Source organism: Tigriopus californicus, chromosome 7 (genome assembly GCF_007210705.1).
Source record: "Tigriopus californicus strain San Diego chromosome 7, Tcal_SD_v2.1, whole genome shotgun sequence".
Lineage (NCBI taxonomy): Eukaryota > Metazoa > Arthropoda > Copepoda > Harpacticoida > Harpacticidae > Tigriopus > Tigriopus californicus.
In genome coordinates this window covers 8,609,120-8,619,904 of record NC_081446.1, presented here as the reverse complement: position 1 = coordinate 8,619,904, position 10,785 = coordinate 8,609,120, and the positions used below count along the sequence as shown (strand labels likewise).

Here is a 10,785-nt window from a genome sequence, read left to right as displayed (position 1 = left end):
TTTCATCGTCGAGTTTTCATATGATGCAGAAATGATGACTTGAACGGGCAATCTCTAACTGGATATCGTTTATCATTGGCGTAATGTTTTGGCCCACCTATCCGAGCGGATCGGGAACTTCTACCCCTTTCTTGGCAAACCTTGCGCCCAAAACAAAGACCGAAGCAACGACGGCACGCAAATTTTCCTGGGCTAGGTGGGCTGGCTTGGGCTGACGCCATTGGGATTGAGTGGCCAAGGGCTAGATTGGCGAGAGGCAACAGTGTCTTCCGCCTGTCCGAGGTCTATGCCATTCTCAACAGGATAACCCAATAACAACCCCCAGTAAAGGGATAAATACTAATCTAATTCATCTTTACTTTCCTGAATCTTCTTTTAAAAGTGAATCAATACTGAGTTTTCAAGCGAAAAATAAGGCCCATCTATTCACATTGGTATGGCAAAGTTGCCACTCATAGATATCAACCCACGTCCGATTCTCTAGTTTCAACAAGTTGAAATCGATCAAGCACGATTGACCAAACTAGTAGCCAATCAAAAATCATGGCCAATGGTCCGAAATGTCTTTTTATTTCCATCGACCCGAATTCTACTCCATCTACTTTTCCTAATCTGTGGCATGTTCAGCTGACGATAGTGCGGCCATTGTTGTTGTGTTTGCCGATCAGCTGACGCAGGCCCTGTCTTTGTGAGAGATGGAGTCGTGCGTGCGTGTGTCACAGATTTCAGTCCTGCTAGCTAGATTTTTCCTATCCCGGGTCTGCCCCTATGGGTCGATCAGTCTGAGCGAGGACTGGGCTATGCCATGATCGGTCCGCCCCAGTATGAGTTGGCGTGTGAGCGGTGGAGGCTATCCGACTGGGCGGAAGGCCAGAGAGGGTCTGCCGTGGTTGAGTGGATCAGGATTCGGGCCTGGCTTGCTTGCTTTTGGATTTGTTGCGTGTCCGCGAAGAGCTTTGGCTGGATGTGTGTCGTTACTTGTCGTTGGCCCTGCGTGACTTGATTCTGTGTGTCTGTGGACGGACATTTTGGTCTGTGGCACGAGCGATTGAGCTGTGGGATTGCATTCCGTTTCAGGTGTTTGATTGGTTCCTTCTGTTCGTGGATCACTTGAACTCTTCAAGATGACCGGTGGTAACGAGGCCTACTTTAACACGACCACCTTCAAAGGTCGCTATCGCACGTCCATTGCCACGCTGGGGGCTTTGGCCGGAATCTACATGTACACCAAAGTTCGCGGAGGGGGAACCAAAGTGAGTACTGATCAATGAGCAAACATGGATGAATCCATGGGTTGTGGATGGATATGAATACGGCAGAGCTTGGACCGAATCTGTGAGTTGGTCATCGAGCGGGCTTGACTTTCGCTGTAATGGGCCATAGTCAAAGATGTTTAGAAGTTGAAGGAAGGGCCATGGCCCATAGGGCATTCGTTAATAAAAAGGGAGGCTTATTTTCATTACAATTATGAATCAAGTTTCCCTAATACCAAACACATCAAATTTCATGTCAAGCACGGTTTGCAAAGTCAGTAGGTCTGGACGTCTTGATTGATCCACTTTTTCTCGGATCTGGGCTCAAATTACATCTTTCACCTTGTTGTCGAGCCACTATCTATCATCGGGCGCTGGATGTCCAAAATAGCAAATACTCGATACGTATTCAGGGGCTCAGGGTTGGATTTTCGTCTTGGATTGAGCCTGAAAGCAAGCCATATTTGTTAAGCTTTGTCAGAACCGGCGGGCAATGCCGTCGTCCAAGTTTTTCTGTTGCCTAAAATATTGAAAATAATTGATACTTAGCCCCACCATGCTAATCATCAACAATGGAATTTTGACTTAATCGCAGTTTTAACGCCATATCTCAACCATATTTGAGAGCTGAAGCCCCAGTTAGGTCAATGTCAACGCAGATCATACGTTTTGATTTTTGGTGATTTTGCTACATTGCTGAATGATCTGAAAAAAAGCCATTGAGTATGGAAAATTGAGCCAGGGAAGATAATCAATCATCTCACGATTATACCGATGCTGTACTATAAAAAAAGACCTGTTTTTGATAAGTCTTGGTTTTGGTTGTTCATGAACAAAATAGCAAAAAAGGCCTTGTAGAAAAATCAGATGGTCTCCGAGCAGGTTTTAAGGAAGCAACATAGTCAGATGAAAAAATCAAAGTGCTCAAATACAAGCAAATTTTTGCTCGCATTCAACTGTTTTGATCGTTGCACAGTTGATTAATTTGGGGAACGATATTTTTATTACAACTCTTCAAACCTATTCTAGTAGACTTAGCTAAACTCAGGGATAAGCACCATAAATTAAGAAAAACTTCTAGCTCACTTCTTGATCATTATGATGGTGAAATCAATTCGTTATTCTCCCTGGATGAAAAACATTTGCTTTTGGGTTGAAAAGTTAAAGCTTTTCGTTGTTTGCTTCAAAATAAACCCAAAACATATGATGCATTTGAAGATTTGAACCCTATCTTTGATTACAACTATATCCAATCAATTGTTTCCAATCTAAGGGAAAAAATATCACAACCATCTAATAATTCCCGCAATTGTACATCACTGAACATATACCTGGCAAAAATGGCTAGTTGGTGGAGAGCACATCTCTGCAGAACTGCACACCAAATGCAATGGAGATTCTGACCAAACTTCGCGTGACGTAAATGCCAAAACTTCTTTCATTATCCTTTCCGCATACCCAAGGCTTCATTGTTAAAAAAAAACTCCCTTGAAGAACATAGTCGCTAGCTATCACTATGTGGGTTTCTTTTCCAAGGTCAGTCACATGATTTCGTCCTTATTTGTCTTTGGATAAGAAGAAATATGACCGTCGAAAATAAAAACCATTCACTGCCCATATACCTACATACTATATAGTATACAGGTAAAGAGCAGTAACACTCATTCTAAATAGTAATTCATTTGATGAACATTTATATTTTTGTTTGTTTACCATTAAGTTGTCTTTTTCCAGATATTATTGCCGCGCATTTCTTGCTTAATTGATTACACCATTAGTTGGATGTAAAAAAAAATGGAAAGGTCTATGATAGTATTTGCTCTGTCAATTGCTTGACTTCGTTCATGACAATTATTCGGCTCAAATTTCACGAGGTTGCAACTTTGGTGTTGAGTTGTTATTTGGACTATCAAATAACCAACCACTCCACTTTCTCTATAATGAATTGATTGCAGCCTAGACTAGCAAACTGCTTCAGCCCGATTAAAAAAGTATAGCATTTAAATTCTCTTAAGAATCTTTCAACCTGTACCGGAGATTTAGCACCATTTCGTAGCGTCTTATCAGTTGCCTATCGAGATTATTTTATTGCTACTAATGGATTATGGCGTGTTTTGCGCCTTGTAATATTACACGTAGACAAGAAAAGTGGTCTGTTTTATCTTTATGACATAATAGTCTAAGTAGGGGAGGGAACAGATAAATATGAGCATTAGATCTATACCTTTTTGAATGCGAATTAAGGGCTCGTGAATTATTTCAGATTTTTAGTTTGTCATTTTTACTTGGGCCGAGCAAACGTGTTTGGCAAAGCAATGTTTATAAATGCTATTATACCACGTCTGAAAGGTATATTGGCCTCATAAATTATGGTTGGCTCTAGGATTCCGTTTTTCAAGCAATTACTAGTTGACTAACTTTTGGTGACAAGTCTCAAGAATGATTGGCTTTCATCTCTATTTATGGACAGATATTGGAGATTGTAGTGATTATTGATTTGCTATTCATTGACCATGAACACAATGCCGTAGCCTTACAAACACAACTGGGGTTAGCAACGGGTCCTTTACTGCAATGCTTAGGTTATTCTCTACGACTCCCTCTACCCGGCGTGCCAACCGTACGGTCAGTAGGAGATTTTCTTCTCTTGTACGTATGTGACTTCGTGATGGTGGATGGATAGCGGTGACCAAATGGTTTTGATCAAAAATAGCCAACTGCACGATGGGGAGGGAATATCGTTGGTTGGAGTTCAAAGAGCTACAGATTGAAACCAAAATGAGCTAGATTTAAACCTTGAAAACATGCACGTTAAGTTTTCTTGTGTCTAAAGAAAGAGCTGTTTGTGTGAGCCATCTAGAAATTAACAATCTTAAAACATGAGGCGTATTGTCAGGGCTACCGTTTTGCTTCGTTTTGCTAGACTTTAATTGATATCTCTATTTGTGTACAAACGTGAGGAAATGAATGTGATAAGAGGATGTAAATTTGAAAAATCGACGAGTCGAAAAAGTTTAAAAACAATGAAAATATGCAAAAAGTGCCCAATGGAGCTAAAGCACGGCTATAAACCAAATTATCAGCTGGAAAAACTTATTCGGATATTTGTTGAGCTTTATTCTTAAAAAAGGGGAAAAGGAGCTAACTGCAACTTTTTAGAGCTAGATTTAGTCACTTCGAGTGCACGTGTGCTTGTTTAAAACGTTTTAAACCTGGGCCAGGACCCAAGTGATAAAGCTTGCTAGCATGCATTCAGTGCTGCCAAAAGGACGAGATTTCCCCTATATCTGCCCAGAACTTCCCTGTAGAATTGTTGACGCGGTAAAATTCATCAATTTTTCATGGGAATTTCCCATTTTTGAATAAGGACCTTTGTTAAGTGCCATGTAGAATGTGATGAAATAGAAAGAATGGAATATAACTAATGCAAAGCTTTGAGACATGGAAGTATATTTGACTGCCCAAATATGAAAATGAGAAACATTCCCACTGTTTTTCGTTCCCTTCAAAAAGGGCATCAAATGGTATCTACTTTGTTAAGTTTTGATTTTTGTTTGGATACTTGAGAAAGTTTGAGGTTTTATTGGATACATCGACCTGGTTATTTGCTCGGCACATTTTTGCTACTTGTTTTTACAAATTTCCGACGTCAATGGGTACTGAGGCGAGTTTTTTTGCTCGCAAGGCTTGGACGTTACCCAGAGTGGCCAATGCAATATCATACCGGTTAATGTCCATGGCAATAACGCCGAGTCACCAGCTTTAAAAAACAGGCCTCTGGTCTAATCGAGTGGTTTTGGTCTGAATCATTTTTTATGGATGATGTTCGCTTTAGTAGCAAAGGGATAACTGCTCCATTGGCTCTAAAATCAGAAATATAAGGGTGCAATCTCGGTTTAATTTTTTTAGTATACTTAGTTTTACTTATTATGTTTTTGGTTCTTCTTGAGAAAAGCCATGTAGCCCAGATTTTAAAGAAATGTAATAATTCCGAATGACAAATTTTCTTCCCCAATTTCCGTCAGTTACTACCCCCAGAAATGAGGTATTAGCTTGCTTCTGGCAACACTGGCTGCTACATTTTCCTCTTTCAATAACCACTTCGTTCGGCGTTGAAGGGCTTCGAACTGTGGCTTCGAAAGACATCAGTGAGGGAGAATCACGGGCCGGGAGAATCCATTTATTGGGATGATGCCGAAGCGTATGAGGCCAAAGGCTGGCTGCCTCGCTCGCCGCGTCGCAGAGCAAGGCTCACAAGATCGTACTTGCGAGGAGTTGACGAGTTTGGAAGGCTTGCATGTACACACAATTGTACATTGTACCCATACTGCAGGAGAGCCCGTTGAGAGCAGATTTTTGTTCTTTTCCTATTAGGCCTCTCTGTTCCCTTCTCTCTCTCTCTCTCTCTCTCTTTCTCTCGTCTGCCCTCAAGAGTCTCCCGGTTATGGCTGAGTGCTTCCCTGCCTGACCGACTTACTGACTGACTCATCCTGCTTTGGAAGAGAGATTGCCTCTTGCTAGCTTTGTCGGAAAAATCAGTCACTTCCTCAGTAGCTCGCCAACCCCCGGTTGTTGTTCGTCCTCACGCTTAACCTCCCTTAACCATCGAATCTTCTAACTCGAACTGTTCAAACGAACTCACCATGGTAGGTACTGAGAAAGTGGTTGACAACTAGAGTTGGGATTTGACATGTGACATTGGACATTGAACAGGATAGAATAGGTAGGGATTTATTGCGATGATGACCGAATGGGTTGAATTACTGACACGCTTATCGGTGATTCTGTGCCGGTCCGTTGCGCTGACGCCATTTTGCCACGTCATGCTCAAGTCCACTAGAGGGCGTTGGTTCAATTCTCCGATGGTGTCCCATCCTTCCTGTTTGCCGACTGCCGAATTAGGTCTTCCGAGAAAATCAAATTGATTGAGGAATGGCCTCGTACTCCACTGATTAGGATGTGGCGGGCATGGAGAAAACAGTTGTGCCAGAATGCATGGGTAGCCAGGTGGTTGTGTGGCCTGGGAATGCTTATGTGTTTACGTTATTATGTGTTTCAGTCCGGCTCGACTTCTTTTCCCGTGATCAAGTCTCAGCACTCGTTGGTGGCCAAGCATGTTACCCCTGAGAAGTGGAGCAAGTTGTCTGGCATCAAGACCAAGACATCCGGATTCACCTTGGCCCAGGTAAGTGTTAAGTGTATAGGGATTTGTAGATACGTCGTATCACACAATTGTCTCCGGCTCCCGAAGATTGGATTATAAGAATGGGGTCAATCCCCAAGCTTACCAAGTGTCCCCCAAAAGCAACCGTGAGCCTTCTCTTTCAAGCCTTATCTCTCGCTCTCGCTTTTTGTTCGGCACAATGGATTTTTTGCCAACATCAATTTGATAAGGGTTCAAGAGGAAAATGCGATGCATTACTACTTTGATTAAACCGGTTAGGTCTGGACGAGCCTTCGCAGAAGCTAATCATAAACCCGTTTGCCAAAAATGCACAATATGTACAATCCTCTTCCAGTTGTTGTTGATTGAATGAATCCCTCTTTTCTAGGCCATTGCTTGCGCTGTTCAATTTGATGACCAGCATTGCGGTATCTACGCCGGAGATGAGGACTCTTACTCCGATTTCGGCGAGGTGTTCCATCCCCTTATTTTGGAGTACCATGGCCTCAGCCCCGAGTTCTCTCATACCTCTGATATGGATACGTCTAAGCTGAAGGGTAACATCGATCCCAAGGCTCCTGTCAAATCGACCCGTATTCGTGTGGGCCGCAGCATTGAAGGATTCGGTCTCTCTCCCGGAATCACCCGTCAACAGCGTCTCGATGTCGAGAACCTGATGAAGCACGCCTTTGCCAAGTTGAAGTACGACTTGTCGGGCAACTACTACCCTCTTCAAGGCATGGATGAGGCCACACGCCAAAAATTGGTGGACGACCATTTCTTGTTCATGTCGGGTGACAAGAACCTCCAAGCCGCCGGTATGGAGCGTGACTGGCCTGAGGGTCGTGGTATTTACCACAATGACGCCAAGTCTTTCTTGGTGTGGGTCAATGAGGAAGACCAGCTCCGCATCATCTCCATGCAAGCTGGCGGCGATGTTCGCGGTGTGTTTGATCGTTTAGCTCGCGGCATTGACGCCGTGGGTGATTCTGTCCAATCTGAATCGGGCAAGAAGTTCATGCTCCATCCCAAATATGGCTACTTGCACTCGTGCCCCACCAACTTGGGCACAGGCATGCGGGCTTCGGTGCACATTGACCTGCCCGGCTGGACGAAGGAAGGTTTGCCCGCTTTGAAGAAGCGTTGCGAAGAGTTGGCTCTCCAACCTCGCGGCACCCGCGGTGAATCTGGCGGTCAAACTGGTGTGACCTATGACATCTCGAACAAGCATCGTCTGGGCTACTCCGAGGTCCAATTGGTTCAAACCATGATCGATGGAGTCAACACCTTGTACAAGGAGGATTTGGACTTGCAGAAGAAACATGGCTTGTAAATTTGACCATCGCCGGGCCGTCTTGCATCAAGGCTGACGACAGACACTAAATCGTCGTGAACATCCACAGCAGTCTGGTCGTGTTGATGGAAATGTCTATAAAAAGCAACATTTCTCTATTTTAAGTAGGAAAAAAATACAACTTTGTCCTGAAATTGGCCATTTAATTTCTTTATGTAGAGGCGCCCTCTGAAGGCCCTTTCCATAGCTAGGTGATAAATGAAAGACCTGGGGATGTTCTTTAAAAGTCTTACCTCTAAATTGGGTGATTGAACGTTATCTAGTAAGACTCGCCTAAGGGGCGAGCGTATACTCACTCTGGCTAACGAACACGCCCTAACTTTAAAAATCGAACATCGGTTCGGAAAGTTCTGAGGGGGAACAGGGTTGGACACATCTCGCCAGTCCAACGAGATCCCCGGTCTGGAGAAGGCCGTTTTTTCCGGATACTAGGGCCCTGTATTTAGAAGAGTACGACATTGAGTTCCGCGCCCCCCATAGCCATTGAATTCTGAACCTTTAATTCTGTTCCAAAACAATGTGTTCATATGCGTCCCAGGCCCAATACAAACGCAGGGTAAAAATCTGAGGTTCTACGAGTTATACATGGCTTTAGTTAACCTTCAGGCCCCCTTAAACGTACTTAGAACATTTTAAGCACCACTTTTCGAGCCACTTTCTACATTTACTGTTGAAAAAATACAGTTTTAATCTGCGCTTGCCGTGGTTGCAGTTAATGATGCCTAAAGAGTAACTTAAGCCTTAAAACTAACCCTTAAGCCACAAACATTCACAAAAATGTGTTCAGTTTCCATCTGGGACCCACGTAAACTCATCGTAAAAGGAATGATTCTGAAAAGTCAGGGCCGGTCGGGCACTCTTAGGCGGCTTGGACTAGCTTGAGCCGTTGCATGTATTTTTTCCCTTTTTTAGCACTACCGTGTCCTAAACCAAGAATATAACCGTCTTGAATCAAAAAATAAACTCTTTGGCACACTTTTCATCCAAAAAAAAGTATTTATTACTTGCCTGAAAAAATTTTGAGTGTCAACTACGATAAACGTGTTAAATGGACGGAAGTACTGATTATCAGAGTATACTCACTTGAGTACTTATTCACCCATCTGTCCAATTTATGGCCTGTCGTCTTGTCCTTTTGAAAACTGTTGGTCATTTCACTTTGCATGCCTTAGATGGCGCTTCTCACCCCCTTCTCTAATGGTGCGTCTACACGACAAATAATTCGGCAAATAATTAGCCATTTGACAAACATTGTTTGGCATTTCACCAGCATTTCACAAACATTTCTCGATTTGAACATGTTTAAAGTTTGTTTGCCAAAGAGCAAATATTTCAAGGACGACAGCGTCCTCCCCAGCCATTGGAAGAAAGGTGTCCATTTTCAGTAATTATGGAACTTAACTCTTTCGATCCATGATGGTTTATAACAAAGAAAAATGTATGGATTGTGGTTCATTTTGACACAGAATAACCCCAACTTAGAGAATGAAGGGGCCTGGAATTGTCAATTCATGTTCAAAGTCATCAGATGTCATCCCATCCCCTTTTAATTTAGTAGTCACACTTCCATCTCCCGTCGAGAATTGAATAATGATTGAATGATGATCGATCGATCAACCAACCAACATATCACCTATCTCCGGAATCCGGATTCATCTCCTCTCGTCCAGACAATGAAAGTGTCGACCCCAGTCAACCCACCCACCCTGGGCCTGTCCTCGGGCTCAGCTCGGTCATGGACACGGCCCCGGCCATGGTCCCGGCCCCATCTTTTACATCCGTCTTCTGTGAGCAAGACTTGAGCAAGTCAACCAAAGCTCGATGGATGGATGGATGGAATGGATGGATTCCTTGACCTCGTCCCAAGAAGATTAATCCGATACAAGTTGGATCAGATCATCAGAGACAACGGAATCATCGGCCCATACCTGGAGGTTCTTGGCCGGACACACACGGCCATGATCGGTCCTCCTCTACGTACACCCTTGAGACCCAAGCATCAGGACCAGCCAGCCACTTTTGACTGCTCTTTCGTCCATTTCCCGCCCGCCAATTTTAGCCATGAAAGCCAGATCAGTCAGATCTCAACGGACCGAGTCTTACCCACTGACATGTCATCACTTTAAAGCTGCCCACGACCATCACCTTCCCTGTGAAATGCCGTCTGTTCTTGTGGGCGGGTCCTTATTGGTTTTTTAAAACTGAACCCGTTTTAGTCAATGCCATCTGTAATGTTAACTGCATATAAATATCCAAATTGTCTTTATCATGGTTAATGCTCTTACTATATTTGTGTTAACGTTTCTGACATGACCTTTGGACTATATATCCTTGTCATATTTCGACCCGTACTCGGCTATTAAATAGTTGATCATATTATTGGAGAACTGTTGTCCATCTATTCATGATTATAATGAGTTGGAAAATTGGTCGGGTTTTCGTTTCCAAACAATTTGTTAATGATTTATAGTCAAATCGGTGTTTTTTTTCAAATTTCATTCCTCAGTTTTCCCTACGTTCATTATACTAATCATCTTATTTAGCGTGCATAACATAAATATTGAATGAATGACCCATTGGGAAATGATACGATCACTTGCAAGGTAATCTGATTGGAAATCTACATCAAAATTTTTGTCAAACCGTTTTGATCGGGCAGTTTCACGTGTAGACGGCTCAGAGATGAACTGTTTGTCAAATGCCAAACATTTCCGAAATAATTAGGCAAACTTTGTGACAGAATGTTTCTCGTGTAGACGCACCATTACATGCCAATGCTGATGTGCTCAAATTGACCTTTTCCTTGTTTGTTGGCTTATTTGATTGAAATTTCAGGATATTTGCTTGTTTGCAAACATTTTATTCATATTTAAATAAGTTCAGTGTTGTCAAATGCTAAGGACTTAAGAAAACGTAAACTTCTTATCCTTACTTTTCATCATTTTGTAGGTATTATGCCAAAGAGAAATAATGATTTGCATTCAAAAGTTGGGTTTTAATTCATTGTAAACTTT

General features: G+C 42.8%; 1 protein-coding gene and 1 long non-coding RNA gene across 3 annotated transcripts; one reads left to right on the top strand and one right to left on the bottom strand.

Moving 5' to 3' along the window:
• Positions 1-984: 984 nt before the first annotated feature.
• On the top strand, positions 985-7,905 carry LOC131884197 (arginine kinase-like). Of its 2 annotated transcripts, none has more exons than XM_059231892.1 (3): positions 985-1,253; positions 6,313-6,438; positions 6,806-7,905. In XM_059231892.1, exons 1-3 carry the CDS (start codon positions 1,125-1,127, stop codon positions 7,748-7,750), a joined length of 1,200 nt encoding a protein of 399 aa, XP_059087875.1. In that variant the 5' UTR covers positions 985-1,124; the 3' UTR covers positions 7,751-7,905. The 2 variants fall into 2 exon arrangements, with proteins under 2 accessions (XP_059087875.1, XP_059087876.1); XM_059231893.1 differs by lacking the exon at positions 985-1,253 and adding an exon at positions 5,740-5,899.
• LOC131884198 (uncharacterized) lies at positions 1,041-1,849 on the bottom strand. Its single transcript, XR_009373694.1, has 2 exons — positions 1,809-1,849; positions 1,041-1,700 (listed from the first exon to the last, which is right to left on the bottom strand). It is a non-coding gene; the product is annotated as an uncharacterized LOC131884198 (long non-coding RNA).
• Positions 7,906-10,785: the final 2,880 nt, after the last annotated feature.